General features: G+C 44.6%; 1 protein-coding gene across 1 annotated transcript; it reads right to left on the reverse strand.

The window, feature by feature from the left end:
* Nucleotides 1-292: 292 nt before the first annotated feature.
* LOC102789770 (magnesium transporter NIPA2-like) lies at nt 293-19,255 on the reverse strand. The gene is made up of 10 exons (XM_087846928.1): nt 19,054-19,255; nt 14,695-14,793; nt 10,629-10,766; nt 8,500-8,556; nt 7,544-7,634; nt 7,263-7,423; nt 5,864-6,031; nt 5,457-5,536; nt 4,335-4,547; nt 293-3,153 (listed from the first exon to the last, which is right to left on the reverse strand). The coding sequence occupies exons 1-10, from the start codon at nt 19,091-19,093 to the stop codon at nt 2,962-2,964; spliced, it is 1,239 nt and encodes a 412-aa protein (XP_087703054.1). The 5' UTR covers nt 19,094-19,255; the 3' UTR covers nt 293-2,961.
* Between the last annotated feature and the right edge of the window lie 552 nt (nt 19,256-19,807).

Raw genomic sequence — 19,807 nt, forward strand, 5'->3', positions numbered from 1 at the left:
GTCTCAGTCTTCACATCTACTCTCCAAAACATGACCAGTGGTTGGTGAGACAATGTCACGGCAGGTCGCTGGACTCAAACACGCCCATCAAGCATGAATGGCATCGTTTCCTTGTATATTTACACAATCTGAAGCTTTGATCCAACATGAGGACCAACTCACAACCCTGAGTCTGGATGATAAATTAACATCATGGTGAAGGGAAAAAAAAAAAGCGATCCTTTGGTCACAGTTCTTTATTGAAATGTTCAGAGAACACAAAAACCATCAAAAAAGTGTATTCATAGTAAAACAATCAATAAATACAAACAATAAAACCTGATTATAAAAAGCAGTGGTGTGTCCCTTTATCAGAGTTCATGTATCTGAACACTCAGAGCGTTTGGATATTTGTTCTTCTGAGCATCACGAGCTGAAACGTCTTCAGCAACAAGAGCTTCACGGATCATCAGGCAGTGTGTGCACAACGCCTGTAACGAGGCATTCAAGGACACCTCAGACGTTTAACCCACAGGAGGAGAACTAAACGCTGGGGTTACTGAATGACAGCGCGCCACGTTAAAGTTAAAGCACACACTGAGTGACAGTCGCAAACACCTTGTTTGTTTGCTTCATTGACATCAGCCGTCAGCAGAGAGGAGTCAAAACCAGAGAGCACATGTCGCCCTGCAGAGGAGCGACCCGGCTAACATTAGGAGTTGTTTCTACTTCAATATTTAAAAAAAGACGTTTATACAAAACAACAAAAGTCTCTCTGGTTTCAGAGGCCTTTAGTCTGACAGGATCCAGCACTCAGTCAGAAAATCTTCCATCAAACAAAAGAGCGAAACCCTTCCGCTCACTAACAATCCGGTCGTTAAGTGATGACGTGACGAATCCTGCTTCCGGGCCTAAAGTAGTCTGCGTTTAATAGGGCTTTTGTGTTGTTAACATGTTTAATGTTTTGTATTTTCTTCTATTTAATCTCAAAAAGCTCCTAAAACAGTCAGTGATCACTGTTGACCTCCCTCGGCTTTTATTACCGCTAATCATTTATTTAAGCTCAGTTTCTAAAACCTTAGGATGTAACTACAGCCCAGCCCATGCAGCAGTATATGAATGACTAACCTCGTATTGTGGATGGATTATCTCAGTTGTTCTCCTGGCTGAAGTTTGGTCCTTTTACAGCATCCTGCCATGTGATTACATTTGTTCCTGACCACCGAGAACACTCACGTTAACTTTTATCGAGTGGAAAAAAAGTTAGCTTGTTTATATTATGCTAACATAGCTGTGTCGCTAGCGGTCACGTAGCACATCATTATATACCAGCTAGCCAAACTTCAGTAACCCTACAAACGACACTGCTGTTTAGTTTTCTGTCTTCATTTATGTTGGAAGTGATAACAGAGCTGTACGTTTGAATTTGTTTCCAAAACCCCGCAGTCAGGACATGCTATATTGTATTTAGATAGAAGCTAGCGAGCTAACTTCCTGCTAACTCCGTTAAATGTCATAAATTCCGTTTTCATGGATGCCTGGATGTTAAACTCAGTTGTTACACCTGGTAGAGCAGAACGCTGATCATTTTATTAAAGATGAAAGACTTTAGACAGTTTAACTCTCAGTAATGCCACAGTGATCGTTTGATATATGGACCTGCAGCGGAATTTAGGCCCAGACACGGCTAGTGACGTCAGACTTAACGACCGGATGACAACGGGAGATAAAAAGAAAAAAATAAAAGTGGTGGAAACATTCAGACAGCTTTAACATGTGAGCAGATGTTTAATCATCATTACATTTTAAATATGTAATTTTTAACTGTCTAAAATTGAGTTTTTAAAAGAGTGAATAAAATGATGTGGACGTATTATTGCCACGGTTACTCACCCTTTAAAATATTTCTCTGAACAGCGTGTGGGCGGAGTTCTTGGTATTCAGAAGAGAAAAAAAAAAGTAGAAGCAGTGTTTGTGCAATTACTGTCAGTGCCAGGAGGGGGAGACGGTGTTTGTGCAGCATCACAGCCACAGACGGGTGAACAACATGGATTATGTGCTTCTGATGAAATGTTTCTCATGATTTACTTGATGCAATAAGAGGTTTTTTGTTTGGGAGCAACAGAAACTCAGAAACACACAAACATCTGACATCAGGATCAAATTGAGAAATTTCCTGTGAATACAGAATGTAAATGATTAAACTCAGAGGCCAGAACTCACAGAACAGCTGCTCTGACTCTGAGATCTCCTTGAGTGTGTTGATCTCTAAGTAAATAATTTCTGATGAAGACACGCCCAACGTTTCATATCTAATAAAAACAGATTCTCTCACACGCCACACGTCATCACTTATTCAGAGCTCGGTGTCAGATGACATGTCCACAACATAAACACCTGAGCGGCGATGACCAGCTCGGGCGCTGAGCTTTAAAACGAGGAGCGTCTCACAGATGGCCGGTTTTCCTCTTTTCGTGGATTTGTTTGCACAAAACAACACCACCCACCGTAACGCCTGCACAAAGGCACCATTCAAGTTTTCAGACGCTGTAAATGCAGAAAAATATTGTTTCTGATATGCAGTAACTGCATTGATTGACCTTCATTTACTCAACACCAAGCAGCAGAGAAACAGCTGCTCAGAGTACTCTTTACATGTCTGTGGCCAGTCTGCAGTATTCATACTGCTTTTTGTATCTCAGCCGCTGTTTTGCATCTTTTTGCATTTTGTGGCTCTTTGTATTTAAAGCGACTCTGCTAATGCAAAGAGGTGGAATGGACTAAAAGTCAGCTTCTGTTTTCAGTAATGATCTTTCATATTTATCTAAACGTCAAGTTTGTGATAATCTGAAGAGTAACAGTGAGTTTAGCGTGAGCTGGATCGCCGTCAGACTGGAGGCCGTTCTAGAACGTTCTTTAAAGTGCAGATTGTTACAGTAACAGTCAGAGGAAGTCTGAACCTGAGTCTCCTCCTCCTCTTCCTTAGCTGATGATGAAGACTCTCGGTCCCTCCTCTCTCATTGGGGGAAGGCTCTCGATCACCATGTTGTCCATCAGCCCGTACTTGTCTTCTTTTTTACTCCTTCCTCCTCCTCCATTGGTTACAACCTGCTGGTTAAGCTCCTCCCTCTCCACTGGCTGCGAGAGCTGAATGGTCAGCTCCTTCATCGTCATCTGCATCAAAAGACAAAGTATTTGAGTGACCTCAACCCTTTGAGGCTGAAACATGTAAAAGTGTTACTGCATCTAAACGCTAACATCAGCCTCGCTAACGTGTTTACCAACAGAAAATCTCTGAATACTCAGGAACCCCAACTTCCTGTTTCATAGGCGTGATCATGTAGCTGCCCAGAATGAGCCTTGCTGAGCTGCTGGCTAAAAGAAAGGTCTGAAAAAGATCTGGAGAACCTCACTAATTAGTGGCAAACTGGCTAGAACTGTTTCTGGGATGTTGATGGTCTTCTTGGAGCCACCGGGTGTGATGGTCTCCATCTCTGAGGAGACTTTAACACTGATGTGGGTGACGATGGAGCGCCCTGCTCAAGCTAAACCAGAACTGGTTGTGTTTATTGGCTTCTGTGTCATCACAGATTAGCTGCTTGACAATAAGGTGGCTGTAAGGGAAGCAGGTATCAGCTTAGGTCAAAGGTCAGTGGTGGACTTGATCTGCAGCTGTATGTCTTGTAGTCGTAGCATCGAAACATTTGCTACAGAACGCTAATGATGTAAGACTCAGACTGAGGGGGCTGTGTTAGTTTTTGGGCGATCGTGGCTCAAGAGTTGGGAGTTCGTCTTGTAATCGGAAGGTTCCCGGTTCAAGCCCCGGCTTGGACAGTCTCGGTTGTTGCGTCCTTGGGCAAGACACTTCACCCGTTGCCTACTGGTGGTGGTCAGAGGGCCCGGTGGCGCCAGTGTCCGGCAGCCTCGCCTCTGTCAGTGCGCCCCAGGGTGGCTGTGGCTACAATGTAGCTGCCATCACCAGTGTGTGAATGACTGGATGTGTAAAGCGCTTTGGGGTCCTTAGGGACTAGAAAAGCGCTTTACAAATACAGGCCATTTACCATTTCATGTAGTGAACAATCAGTTGGTCCCATTTCATGTTTTTTCAGTTGATGCAACATATGGCTCATATATGTATGCCATCCATGTTTGCCAGGTTTCTGACACTGACAAACTCAACACTGAAGTCCTTTTTATGCACATTTTATTGAGTTACAGTTCCAAAGTGAGAACATCGCCGTCAGAGCAGAGCTGCAGGACACATTCAATTTCTGACAGGTCCTCTGAAGAAGGAGCTGTTCAAAATCTCACTGAGATGATCGGAGTTTTAACAATAATGCAGATGGATCACCGACCTGCAGCTCTCTGAAAAGGTGCAGCATGGCCACGCCCACCACGATGACCACAAAGGATCCCAGAGTTGTAACGATGTCGATGGTCGACATGCTTCTCCACTCCTGGAAGAGGATGATGGAGGTGGATAGAACCACGGAGGTGAAGAGGACGTAGTAGATGGGATAAACCAGCAGGGTGTTGAAGATATCCAGAGACTTGTTCAGGTAGTTTACCTGGAGACAGGCACAAGGACAGTCACACAAGTCCTGTGGCAGGATAACAACATAAAGCATGTTTGTGTTTGTGTCAGCGATGCCTCTGAGAACACACTGAAGGGTGGGAAATTTCTGTTTCTCAATATATCATGGAGAGGGTGTGTGTGTGGATGTTTAGGTTCTTTTTACTTGTGTTTATGTTGTGTGTAGTTATTTGGTGTCCTTCAGTGGGTGTTCGATCACTTCAGGGTCATTTTCTCTGCTGGTGTTTCTTTATGTATGCATTTCTATGGAGATGACGCCGTTAGCTGTTACTCACTTTCTTCATTATGCAAACACTAGAAATCCTGCATTCTGATTGGATGTGAGCTGATATCTGATGGAAAGTTACTTCATGTGTATTCAGCCAAGAAGTTACAGATTTCTACCCAAATGCTGAAGAGTCCATTCAGATTAACAGGCATCCATCTAAAGCAGCGGCCCCCAACCCCCGGGCCTCGGACCGGTACCGGTCCGTGAGTCGTTTGGTACCAAGCCACGAGAGTTGAGGCTCAGGTGTGAAATGTTTGGTTTTCAGGGTTTTTATCGGTTTTCAGTGTTATTTTGTTATTGTTTTTATCAATAACTCGGTTTTCCTGGGTCTTTTCACGTGTGTTATGAATAAATTTTCTTTTTTTCGGTACCGGTACTAGTTTTATTTTGTTGTATTTATCCGCGACACCTTAAAGGCCGGTCCGTGAAAATATTGTCGGGCATAGACCGGTCCGTGGTGCAAAAAAGGTTGGAGACCGCTGCTCTAAAGGGAGGACGAAGCTGAAGCCCAAACATCTCCGGCCCAGCCATTCATCACTGTGTGCTTTACCATTAAACAACAATAGAGCTGAGAAACAGAGATAAGGGCCGGATGAACAGACCTGTGAAACTTGCCTGTGTTACTATGGAGACAATAAGTGTTGCCAGCAGGATCCAGGTGAGAGGATTAGCCAGGACGGAAAGATCATAAAACACTGAAGATAAAGAGAGAACGCACACGTGGTTTAATAACAGCAGCAGCCTTACAAAGGAGACGTTTTATTTAAACAGTGATATTTTTCTATAAAGTACAGATCCAGAAAAAGAAGTCTGAATTTGGAGACGTCCTTGTTCATGTGTGTATGAGGCGTGATACTGTGTATTCATCTTTAAGACAGTGGATGAGGTTTTTAAAAAACCTGAGAATGAGCCGTGTGACTCAAAGGAAACCAATAAAATGCAAAGAAAAGAAGCAGAAAATCAGAACATCAGCATCGTCTTTCACAGAGCAGGAAAAACGCGCCCGCTTCTCTCTCACTTACCTGTGTTGATGGCGATGGCGAGGCCTTTCACCGAGGACACAGTGAACGCGCCGAGCAGCGAGCAGATGCCGATGTAGACGAGGATGTTGGACTGACCGAAGCGAGGACAGCAATACAGCACGAGCACCGCACACAGCACCAACACCAACGCCACATACACCAGAAAACCTACACACACGCACGCACGCACACACACACACACAGACACACACACGCACAGACACACACACGCACAGACACACACAGACACGCACACAGACACGCACACAGACACGCACACGCACGCACACACGCACACACGCACGCACACACGCACACACACAGACACACACACACACAGACACAGACACACACAGACACGCACACAGACACGCACACGCACGCACACACGCACGCACACACACACGCACACAGACACGCACACAGACACGCACACGCACACACACAGACACGCACACAGACACGCACACAGACAAGCACACGCACGCACACACACGCACACACACACGCACACGCACGCACACACGCACGCACACACACACGCACACAGACAAGCACACGCACACGCACGCACACACGCACGCACACACACACGCACACAGACACGCACACAGACACGCACACACACGCACACACACACGCACACGCACGCACACACGCACGCACACACGCACGCACACACACGCACACACACACGCACGCACACACGCACGCACACACACACGCACACAGACACGCACACAGACACGCACACAGACACGCACACGCACACGCACACACACAGACACGCACACAGACACGCACACAGACAAGCACACGCACGCACACACACGCACACACACACGCACACAGACACGCACACAGACAAGCACACGCACGCACACACACACGCACACACACGCACACACGCACACACACACACACACACACGCACACACACAGGACTGATGATAAGTCAGAAACATGATTTCTGCTCCTCACTTCACATCTGAACTGATAAAAAGTTGTTCTGCACCAAAGCTGAGGCTCAGCTGTTGCTATGACGATAAGCCAGCCTCACATCTGTATCAGTGTGCCTGCATTTAGACTCTGGATCAGTGAGATAACACTGCTGACATCATGGTAAAATGACATCATCGAGCTCGCCTCTGTGGCCTTACAGAAGGCTACGCCGTGACCTCTGAGGCTGACAAAGACGTCAAAATACAAAAACTGCAGTTTCTCTAATGTCCACTTGAGGCAGCATCCAGAAGTAATTCAGTCCTCATATGAGTCTTTGTGGGGGTCTGAACTGAAAACAATGATGTAAACTAAAGTTTCCTTAAAAAAAAAGATCAAACTAACTGAAGCTCGACGACCGAACGCTCTGAGTTTGAGATAGTAGAGCGACCCCTCTCACCAGGCTCCAGCAGCTTGTTGGTCATCTCCCGTAGTGATGTCACTTCCTGTTCCTGTGGGGCGTGGATAACCAACAGGATGCTTCCTAGCACACACAGCAGACAGCCAAGCTTCCCCACAATGTTCAACACCTCCCCCAGCAGGTAGGAGGACAGAACTGCACTGCAGAGCACACAGGACTTCACGTTAGCCTCGATACAGACCACAGAAGGAAATTCAAGGACAAACATGCTGCTTTAAAACACAAACATAACGGGATTTAAATTTACAAACTAGAGCTACCTGATGAGGACGCTCAGGGCGCCCAGCGGAGTCACCAGCGTGGCCGGAGCAAACATGTAGGCAGCGAAGTTGCAGACTTCTCCTGCTCCCACTGCAGAGGAAGAGAAAATCACTGCTGACAGCAACATAGGAAATATTTTTAATCACTCGAACATAAACCGAATAAGATCCAGGATGAGTTTAGCTGAAGGAAACTGCTGTTTAGCTCCATCATACGAGAGAAAAATACAGAACAGAGTAAAGCTGTTCGATATAACGATATAAAAACATTTATCGTTTCATTTTACGCTATCGTTTGTTTCGTGGTGTCACAAAATAAACTGTTTACAGCAATATGTTTTCATCGTTCTGATGGTCACTGTAGTGGCTATATTCATTTCTCTCTTTCTCTTATATTTAATATAACCACACTACGGGCGGACAAGCGCCTGTGTCGTGTCGTCGTTAGCAACAATGATGGTAAAACCATCGCGTGGCTCCGCATGTCCGCTTGTTTGTTTTCCATGTAAACCTTTCACAATAAAGCTCAAGATCCTGTTGAGACTTTTCAAAATAAACTGAGTCACGTGAAAGAGGATGCAGAGAGTTTACAGAGGAGAAGCAAAAAAAGAGCCGTCAGGTGCTGAAAAACAAACCTTAGACTCAAACTTTGAAAGAAAACGGTGGCGTTACAACTTATGTCTAAAAATGTATCGTTTCATGCATCGGTTAAAACACTCGACTCCAGATACACCGACACCCAGCTGGAAAAAAAAACATGCAAGTCGAGCTGCCCGAGACTCACAGAATTTACAGAAAATGTTACATTTTTGTGATTTATATCGTAGCCGTTTACTTTCGTGACAGATTTGTATACATGTCACATCCTAAACTAACAGCTGTTGGCTGTGCTTGTACTCCAGCCGCACTGACAAAGAACTGTGGATCAGAAAATTAGATGGAACTGAAACTCTTACTGGTTAACAGGCCTCCCCACCACAGCCAGTCCTTCAGGTAACCATGGCCTCCGTCACCTACAGAAACACACACAGCACGATCAGCACGATGCTCCACCTCATTTACCTGAAAACCGAAACTTGTCTTTGTATTTAGAGACCATTATATCCGCATTTAGAGAGAGACAAGGATACCAGTCCTAAAGTAAATTTACAAACTATAAAAATATGTCAACCATCTGTCCCCGACACCTTCCTATAAATATATCAAATATAGAAACGTCTGAAACTGGCTCATCCAAGTCAGGAAATCTTTGTTTTCCTCCTTTTTTTCCACCTTTAACACATTTCATCACTAAATTATAGAATAGATCTTTATTGGCATCTCTCCGTAAGCAGCATGTAGATTTTTTACATTAAAATTCCTTTAGGATAAGAGAAAAAAAGAGAAACCAAAAATAAACTTAAAGTTAAGTCTGTAGGTACATACATACACAGCGAATGTGTGTAATGACGTGAGTATCTACACAGATATGTACAAGTTATATATGCCATATAAAAGAGCAGGTGCACTGTAAGGAGCAATATAAAAATCTTGGAACCAGTTCAGGGAGGAAGCATCAGCACGTCCATAAACCTGTGAACAGGAAGTCGGTTAAAATCCCATCTGCTACACAGCGAGCCTCCTTTACAGGCTATGGAACAAATTCAAGGACAAATGTGCGGCTTTAAAACTTTAGCCTGATCCATCCTGCAAACATGCATTCACTCTCAGAGACAAACATCAGCAAGCTCTTCATAGCAGAGAAAACCCACCAAACCCACAGTCTTAATTATTCCAATGAACATCGATTCTTCCAAAATGAGTTTAGTTCCCAAAACTCAGACGTCAGATGCCGTTCTCAGACTTCATGTTTGCTTTTAACCCGTTTTTTTTCCAGCATATAAAATTTAATTTACTGGCAGATTTACTCTACATGTACTTTGTGGATTTTCAGAGTCACAGAACCTGAAACAACCACAGTGTGACACAGATAGCAGCGAGGGAATAACAGAAACTCTGAGAGCGATGATTCAGACATGATCTGTGATACTCATGAGCTCGTCTGTCACACGATACATGAGTCGTTGTGTCCTTGGGCAAGACACTTCACCTACCGCCTACTGGTGTTGGCCAGAGGGGCCGATGGCGCGATATGGCAGCCTCGCCTCTGTCAGTCTGCCCCAGGGCAGCTGTGGCTACACCTGTAGCTGCCTCCACCAGTGTGTGAATGTGAGAGTGAATGAATAATGATATTGTAAAGCACTTCGAAGGTCCCGAAAAGCGCTGTATAAATGCAATCCATTATCATTATTATTATTATTATTATTATTATTATTATTAGGGCTGTTCGATATAACGATAAATATCGGATGACGATATCAAAACATCTATCGTTTCATTTTACGCTATCGTTTGTTTGGTGGTGTCACAAAATAAACTGTTTACGGCAATATTTTTTCACACGCGACGGTAAAACCACCGTGTGTCCGCTTGCTTATTTTCCCCACCTTTTCCTAATTTTCCTAAACCTTTCACAATAATGCTCAAGATCCTGTTGAGACTTTTCAAAATAAAAATAATCACGTGAAAGAGTTTACAGAGGAGAAGCAAAAAAGAGCCGTTAGGTGCTAAAAAATAATCCTTAGACTCAAACGTTAGAGCAGGCTTGTCCCCGCAGCACGCCGTGTAATAAATACTCAAAGAAACCGCACAGCCCTAATTATTATTATTAGTAGTAGTAGTAGTATCCACCCCGAGAGCCCCTGGAACTGATATCACTTCCTGGAAAGTCAGAAAGTCATTACATAGGAGGGAGGAGAGCAATAAAAGCAACAGCGACTCAGAGTGGGAGGTGAGTGAGTTCCTGTAGTGGTGGTAAAGGTCAACGGTCTCATCTAAAATATCAATAAACACTCCAAATCTAATATTGACCTGGAAGATTAAACAGACAAAGCTGCCCCTCCCTCCTCGACCGATGCATTTACTGGGAACCATTTTCAACTTTGGATGAATCCACATGTGGTCTTGCCATGAACACTGATAGCATCAGGGCTGAGCCCGGATAAACCTCCTAAGTCAAACATCAGAAACACCTGACTCTGCTCACCTGCTCTGGTGTGTCCGTTGTTGGCCAATCGGAGGAGGGCTTTCTTCTTCAGAATGACACTCCCACCAATCAAGAAGGCCGACAGCAGGGCGAGGGTCAGGCCCAGCCACAGGTTGTAGGTGCTGTTTGACTGTACATCTGGAGACAAACACGACGTCACTGAGTGTGTGTTTATCAGCGTTATCACACCACGCAAATCCTGCCCCACACACAGGTCTGCAGTAAACTGGCACCACCGCTGGTGGGGAAGCCTCTTGAACTTCCAGCTAATAAACTGGTGGCTGTCCAATAAGAAGTGGTCCTGGGGTCATTAACCCACTTTACCCATCCAACCTCTGTGACACACTGGCCCACTCCATCATGTGAGCACAACAGGACACCTTAGCTCATGTGACGAGCTCTTAATCCGAGCAGAGCCCGCAGTCTGAGAGAGCAGCGCTTACTCGCAGTTCCTGAAGTTTCTATAGAAATGGAGGCAGAGCCTTCAGCCGCCAGGCCCCTCGCATTCAGGCGACACCCTCTCCACTCTGAGGCTGAATCAGGTGACCGTGAACCCTAAACCAGTTACAGTGGGGCAAAAAAGTATTTAGTCAGCCACCGATTGTGCAAGTTCCCCCACTTAAAATGATGACAGAGGTCAGTAATTTGCACCAGAGGTACACTTCAACTGTGAGAGACAGAATGTGAAAAAAAAATCCATGAATTCATATGGTAGGATTTGTAAAGAATTTATTCGTAAATCAGGGTGGAAAATAAGTATTTGGTCACCTCAAACAAGGAAAATCCCTGGCTCTCACAGACCTGTAACGTCTTCTGTAAGAAGCTTTTCTGTCCCCCACTCGTTACCTGTATGAATGGCACCTGTTTGACCTCATCATCTGTATAAAAGACACCTGTCCACAGCCTCAACCAGTCAGACTCCAAACTCCGCCATGGCCAAGACCAAAGAGCTTTCGAAGGACACCAGGAAAAGAATTGTAGACCTGCACCAGACTGGGAAGAGTGAATCTACAATAGGCAAGCAGCTTGATGTGAAAAAATCAACTGTGGGAGCAATCATCAGAAAATGGAAGACATACAAGACCACTGATAATCTCCCTCGATCTGGGGCTCCACGCAAGATCTCATCCCGTGGGGTCAAAATGATCATGAGAACGGTGAGCAAAGATCCCAGAACCACACGGGGGGACCTGGTGAATGACCTGCAGAGAGCTGGGACCAAAGTAACAAAGGTCACCATCAGTAACACACTACAACGGCAGGGAATCAAATCCCGCAGTGCCAGACGTGTTCCGCTGCTGAAGCCAGTGCATGTCCAGGCCCGTCTGAAGTTTGCCAGAGAGCACATGGATGATACAGCAGAGGATTGGGAGAATGTCATGTGGTCAGATGAAACCAAAGTAGAACTTTTTGGTATAAACTCAACTTGTCGTGTTTGGAGGAAGAAGAATACTGAGTTGCATCCCAAGAACACCATACCTACTGTGAAGCATGGGGGTGGAAACATCATGCTATGGGGCTGTTTTTCTGCCAAGGGGACAGGACGACTGATCCGTGTTAAGGACAGAATGAATGGGGCCAAGTATCGTGAGATTTTGAGCCAAAACCTCCTTCCATCAGTGAGAACTTTGAAGATGAAACGAGGCTGGGTCTTCCAACATGACAATGATCCAAAACACACCGCCCGGGCAACAAAGGAGTGGCTCCGTAAGAAGCATTTGAATGTCCTGGAGTGGCCTAGCCAGTCTCCAGACCTCAACCCCATAGAAAATCTGTGGCGGGAGTTGAAAGTCCGTGTTGCTCGGCGACAGCCCCAAAACATCACTTCTCTTGAGAAGATCTGCATGGAGGAATGGGCCAAAATACCAGCTACTGTGTGTGCAAACCTGGTAAAGACCTATAGTAAACGTTTGACCTCTGTTATTGCCAACAAAGGTTATGTTACAAAGTATTGAGTTGTATTTTTGTTATTGACCAAATACTTATTTTCCACCCTGATTTACGAATAAATTCTTTACAAATCCTACCATGTGAATTCATGGATTTTTTTTTCACATTCTGTCTCTCACAGTTGAAGTGTACCTCTGGTGCAAATTACTGACCTCTGTCATCATTTTAAGTGGGGGAACTTGCACAATCGGTGGCTGACTAAATACTTTTTTGCCCCACTGTATGCTGCAGGGGGCTTAGAGTGCTAAGGGACCTCCCATGATGCACTGGGAATTTCTTCTCTTCGTGCCCAGGTGTTTTTACGGCGCTTCGCTCTGTCAGTAAGTTTTGCATCTCTGTGCTCTTCACCCCCCCGCTCACTGAGCCTGGCTCTGATGGAGGTCTCCGTCACTAAAAGCTGTTGCTATTTCACCTGTGAGGTGACTGAACGTTCAAAGATGAAGAGCTCACACTCATGCTATTGTTTCACACACACACAGAAAGACACCCCACCCCCCACCCACGGATATGTATATGTCGTCTCTGCTTGTGCACCTGATCTCGCTCACAGCGGTGATGGTCACGCCTCAGTTCACCTGAACGAGTCTGTGCTTCCTCCTCCATTGTCTGTACTGAGGAAGCGTGGAGTCACCTTCCTCTCTCTGCTGCTCTCTGATCTACTCCATGTTTGGTCTGCTCATCATCTTCAGCTGTGCTTCGGTGTTTGGACACATGCTGCCTGTCAGGCTACCACGATGCTAACACTGACAGGTACAGTTACACACATCCTGTGGAGTTCATTTCCTTGTTCCTCGTGTTACATCTGATCTGCTACACAGTTAACCCTGATAGTGCGAGGAACCGATCACTTCCTGGAAAGACCGTTTCAGGAACTCGTCTCCAGAGACACGGAGAACAATGGAGACAACAACACAATCAAACAGTCATTAAAGTTGCAGCTCATTAGGTTCCTGTAGGGGAAACTTCTAATGACATCATCCACAATGTCAACAAATAAAGAATTTTTTTTTCTTTCTCAATAAAGGTTTTTCATCTTGGAAACACTTGTGTGTATGAACATTAGCACAAACATCAGCCACTGCATCCCTCGAGTCTGTGTGTAACCTGACATCTGTCAGCAGTAATCAGGATTATTTGGGCTTGTTAGTTTATCATGTTTGCTAATACTCATAAACTAACAGCGCTCAGCGTTACATAACATGACTAAACATGGAGGCTTCACCCTTTTTAAACAGATTCTGATTCACTCTAGAGAATGATAATATTTCCGTGGTGGGTGCAGCTCTACCGGTACCGGTCCGTGAGTCGTTTGGTACCGGGCCGCGAGAGTTGAGGCTCAGGTGTGAAATGTATAGTTTTCAGGGTTTTTATCGGTTTTCAGCGTTATTTTGTTATCGTTTTTATCGTTTACTCGGTTTTCCTGGGTCTTTTCACGTGAATAAATCTTCTTCTTTTTTGGTACCGGTACTAGTTTTATTTTGTTGTATTTATCCACGACACCTTAAAGGCCGGTCCGTGAAAATATTGTCGGGCATAAACCGGTCCGTGGCACAAAAAAGGTTGGAGACCGCTGCTTTAAAGTATCCTTGAGCAAGCTGGTGAACCCCGAGTTTCTCTCCGATGTGCTCGTCAGAGTGCGACTGGGTGGAGGCGGCGTGTTGTATAAAACACTGAGTGCTGAGGTGGAAACGCTACAGAAGAATCAGCCTTAAATGAGAAAATAGTGCATTTTTATTTTTCTCACACAGAAAAAGGCCGACGACACAGAGTGTGTTAACTCCTTTAGACAAACAGATTATTTGTGGACCCCTCCCCCCTTAAACACTGGCTGATGAGTGGAAAATCCTCATTCGGCTAATTTAACCTGCAGCTGTTGTTTACCTGTTGTCTCAGGTTTCCGCCACAGCACTGCTGACTCAGCAACACTGTAGTCACGGGCAACTAAGAACTATGAAAGTGTCAGATATCAGATTATTACTCTGAGGAAAGACTCGACGGATGAGACTGACAACCATCAACACACAACAACGAATCTTTAAACACACTGATATTTAACCCTAAACAAACTCCTCGTGCCCACTTACACAGGAATGTTATACAAGTGTGTGTGGTATACCTGTCTGTGTGCCATTGCTCAGGTGTGTGTTAATCAGCGTTTCTCCTGTGACCAAACACACGGTGAACTGAGAGCCGCACCACAACCTCACCGCTGACCCTGCAGAGACACAAACAAGACACATTTTTACATCCTTTATGTTTCAGCTAATTATTTATCTTTTACTGATTACAGCCGCGTCCATGGAAACACTCTCGTTAACCAAAGGTAGTTTAAGTCGGAGCGGCCGGAGGCTGAATTTAGCAACAGTGACATCATTAAAGACACTCAAATGTGTTTTATTTTGAAGATTTAAACACTGCTAACAAACATTGAAAACAACTTTCCCAAAGCTCTGGGAGCTGCACGGCTCTGAGGTAAAAACACAGGCGTGACTTTCACCAGTCCAAGATGGCGGAGCTTGACTCTGTCTGCTGCGTGAAAGACTCAGCGGAGACGTCGGCGGTGGGACAGTATGAGACAGTCTGCTCCAGCACCAGCTAGTCGGCTGTGACTGAACTTTCAAAGTGAAATTCTTGGATAAATACAGAGCAGTGTGCTCTGAACTCCTCAAAGCATGTTTCAAACATAAAACAAGACGGTGGACAAAACCCAGCAGAGAGAGGACGCTGCTGTCTCTGAGCTGAGGTGTTCAGGAAGCTGTGGAGAAATGACTCCCCAAAGAAAGACTGTGACAGCATATGGCCCTGGGTGTTTCCATCACTGGATCGATTAGTTTTCATCATAAATAAATTTAATAAATTAAATGAATTACATTTTAAAACCACAAAAAGCAAACAGGGGAATTTTTCAGCAGCAGAAGAAAACAGATGATAGTGTGAATAATCGGGCACTCGTTACAGGACAACAGGAGCTCTGTTTTAAACAGCACTCACATCAGGAAGCGTCTCCGGGGAGTATGGTTTGAAGACGCAGCTGCAGGCGTGTAACACTGACCCGACAGCGGAGAGGACGAGTAAAACCAGGCAGAGCAGTTTAATATTTACACTGTCAACAGTGAGCGCTCGTACACGCCACAGCCCACAGCAGTGTGGGGGATCAACAGCAAGTGCAGAAAAACACTGTTTGGATTTTAGACTCAGGATTTAATTGAGACAATTAAATACAACAAAATCAAAAATACTGAGAGGGAGAAACACGGACGTCAAGGTCAAATCCTCACAACACACTCGGGCCAAATTATGGGAAACAGGAAAGAAAAAAAGGCAGAAATTTAGCTGAAAGTCACACGAACATTCACATTTCCCTGTTGGCCATGAATTAAACAAAATAATTTTCCATCTTACGATGCTTTTGCATGATGCCAAGCTTTCTGTTTCTATGGCGCCTCCTCAAAATAGCAACTTTTATCTAATTTGGCCTGAACTACAGGAGCTCTTTGATATAATCAAAGAGTTTCATCAGAAAATACGAGAACATAAATTTCATGGTGCGCTCAGTCTTCCATCATATTTCTGAGATTTGCATCATAAAAGCTCAGCACGGGCTGGAAATCATTAACAGCAGCCTCCATGACTCAAGCTGAACATGATGATGGGAACTAAGCTGAGCTGAAGCATAGAAAACAAACAGAAGTACAACTGCTGCTTGTTTCTGTGCCGATTATTACCCAGCTAACACACAAAGTGTGTCCCTGCAGTGTTGTTAATGTCAGTTATTGCCTTCAAATATATCTGTGACGAGTATCTCCAGGTCACTAATCCAAGGAGCCGGGAAAGAAAAGCGATCAGATTCTTTAGGTTTGTTGCTTCATCCCAGAAGCTTCTTCAGTTCTGAAACCAAATGGAGCAGAGTCCCAGGGACTTAAGCCTGAGTGGGAGTTGACCCTTAAGAGTGATTCATCAAATGATTCAATGTGTGAGAATGGGTGTGGGTCATTATCAGCAGAGGTTTCAGGTGAAACTATTGTGAGACCTTGCCTCACTCTGTCATGTGACTTATTGAGAACACTTGACCCAGGATGTGAGTACAGCTTATTGTACCAGCATGTATCTGCTCTTATATAACTATCACTAGCTTACAGCTTGAAGTGTTTAAGGTCTGTGCTAACTAAAAATAAAGACAAGATGATAGTTTATTAAATTTTAATTAAATGTGCAGATTGTTTCGGTGAAGTTTAATAAACTCACCGATTTACTCAGGAACAAATAAAATACTGAAAAAAGCCAAACAATAACATTTTTAAGTTATCTAAGTGACTTATATATCATGTTTAACCTGAGTAGCGAAAGACGGCGGTGGGTTTGAAAACGATTTGCCGGGAGTCCGGTGTTCTCAGGGCTTTAGTTAGCCTAGCCCCCGGCTAGCTATCGAGCTAGTGGGTAACAGACGTCTCTGAAAACGTCGGAGCGCTTTTGAAAATATGTGGTGTCTTGATAAACTGAGCAGATATTTGAGGTTTACACAGCTACATTCTCGCCTGAAAATATGTTAAACGTTTATTTTGTGACCCAGAAAGAATAATAAGAGTAATATTAAAACTAACTAGCTGCTGCCATTGTTGGAAACTGAGCTGGGCCGCGCTATGAATTCTGGGACACAGCTTCTTCTTCTTCTTCGGGGTTTAACGGCAGCTGGCATCCTTGTACATGCAGTGCTGCCATCTTCTGTTTCAGTCCGTTATTACACTCTTAAATCCTACTACTTATTCCTGCGTCTTTTGGGATCTTACAAAGCTTCAAACGATGCGTCGACTATTAAATCAGTCGTCGACGATTTTGATAGTCGACGTAATCGTGACTAGTCAACTAATCGTGGCAGCCCTACTCGCAGCCCTGTTTTCACCTCCTGTGCCATTAATCTTTGTCCTGTCACGTCACTTCTATCTGCTGTGTTCTGCTTGACTGCAGGTTTTTTTTGTTGTTGTTTTTTAATCACTATCACGAAATCTTCATAATCCTCCTTTTCACTCCCTACAGTATCAAACACGTCACACACAGATTCAAGGGAAGGCTATGACTCAATAAGTCAATTTAATCTCTGCCCGAGGATAGTAAATTGGTTTCATTATTTGGATTAAATTCATCTCACTGGTTTAACTGTTGGAAGCAGAAGGTGAAGCACTGCCTTCAGTAATTACAAGCTGATTAAAACGACACTTATCAGCATTTTTAATGCCATAAAGCACGCCGGGCGAAGACGGCGATGGGGAGAGATTGTCTGCTTTAATAAAAGAAAATCTTCTTTCTCCAGGTCCTGACTCCAGAGGAGCTCACGAAGGCTCAGAGGGCCGTCGCCTTCGGCTGCATCAAATACGCCGACCTCTCCCACAACCGCAACAACGACTACGTCTTCTCGTTTGATAAGATGCTGGACGACCGAGGCAACACGGCGGCGTATCTCCTCTACGCCTTCACCCACATCAGGTCAGGGTTCACTACAACTTTTAATACTTACAGTTTAGATAAAAAAGATTTAAGAAGTGCACGTGTTCCAGCAGACAGTCAGGCACACAAGGATAAAAATAGCATGTAGATTTAGACGAGTTCTGAAGTTTAGAACAGCCTGGATCTAAAATGAGCGTGGACCAATCGGAAGTCCTGATCTGTTCTACAGCCCTAAAGGAGCTAATGGAGTGTCGAGTGTTTGCAACCTTACTGAAGTGCACATGAAAACTGAGGTAAATTAAACATGTGTACTCAGGGCTCAAAGTTATTTGCTGACAGGAAAGGTTTGAAAGTCTTAGATGAATGGATGACGAGTCCCGGCTGAGTACCAGGAGTTACACATTTAACCTCGGTGCGTTTAACCTGCGTCTTTTGTGATCTTACAAAGCTTCAAACGACGCGTCGACTATTAAATTAGTCATCGACGATTTTGATAGTCGACTAATTGTGGCAGCCCTACAGGATACACCACCAGATCTGGTCTGAGGGTGTGGCTGGGTCTGAGGTACACTGGGATGTCTTGCTTGGAGAACACTGAGTTTCTCTGATTAACTGCTATATAACAGATGATAGTGCTGTTCCAGTGTAAGTGAAGAAGCTCCTCAGAGGAGAGGAGAACAATCTTCAAGAAACTTCAACAAGTCTGTGGCTGTTCTTCTCAAGCTCCTCAGATTTGTGACAGAACACCAGAGATGATGGCAGCTAAACTACAACTGAGCTCCACAGCAAGTTTACATACTGGATTTATTTTTGATCAACTATTTGTCCCTCTCTCTCCCGCTGTCTCTCTCACACACAGAGCAAAAAGTCGTGGAAACGCCCCTGTCCATCAGGCTGAGGAGAAGGAGCCGTTTTCCGGATCGTTGTGAGTCATTTTTAAACAGAGCGCACCCGCAGTCTGCACTCGTTTCCTGCTCCACAAACAAACACCTGACTGACTGTGACACACACACACTTCTCTCTGACTTCTTACCGTTTGTGCACGTCTCATTGCTCAGGTGAACATCTCGCATCGTGCTGCTTTGTTGAGGCTTTCACAGAACCGGAAGTAGCCTGCGGACTCTGCGCATCCACAGAACTCAGATTAATTGTCCGGAGATGTTCAGAAAGCGACAGCGTCGCAGCCAGCATGGAACCCGCAGCCCGGCTCACTCACACCACAGCCCTGTCACGGAATCAGCGGAACAACGACTGAAAGCAGCGGGGCAGGTGAACACCTGACCCCGCCCTGCCGGCACGAGCCGGTCCCGCCCTACACAGGCGGAGCAAACTCAGCAGAGGCCCGGGGCAAACATGCGCCGTGGGGCCCCAGTTTCCATGATTTTAAATTGATTTAAGTATTAAGTAGTATTTTGAAACTTATTTAATTCCTTCAAAGTCAATAGATTGAGCTGACAGTCAAGTGATAATAATGCTAAATATTTCAAACTATGTTTCTTATTGGCATTATTTGAATTGACAACATGGGAATTCTAAATATTCCCATACTTTGGACCTCTTCTTCAAATGAGGTTAAATTAAAATTAAAACTGCTTAAAATTCTTCTGATTTTCTTTTTTATTAGCAACATTTAGGAAATAATACTGGTATATGGGAATTCTAAATAGAGCATTGTAGTTTGCATCCCCACTGTATCATCATGAGGACCTGAATAAAAAACACTGACACTGAGCTGCTGAAATAAAGATGACAAGGGATTGTTGGGAAAAGGACATCATGTCCGAGTG

Source organism: Neolamprologus brichardi, chromosome 10, assembly GCF_056152115.1.
Source record: "Neolamprologus brichardi isolate AB-2024 chromosome 10, ASM5615211v1, whole genome shotgun sequence".
Lineage (NCBI taxonomy): Eukaryota > Metazoa > Chordata > Actinopteri > Cichliformes > Cichlidae > Neolamprologus > Neolamprologus brichardi.

What these genes read in the sequence shown, in the direction of transcription:
- LOC102789770 (XM_087846928.1), bottom strand. Translation starts at nt 19,093, where the DNA reads ATGCGAGATGTTCACCTGAGCAATGAGACGTGCACAAACG. An exon ending in CAATGAGACGTGCACAAACG is followed by an intron (nt 14,794 to 19,053) that starts GTAAGAAGTCAG and finishes GTGTCTCTGCAG; the next exon opens with GGTCAGCGGTGAGGTTGTGG. An exon ending in CAACAAGCTGCTGGAGCCTG is followed by an intron (nt 6,032 to 7,262) that starts GTGAGAGGGGTC and finishes GCGTGTGTGTAG; the next exon opens with GTTTTCTGGTGTATGTGGCG.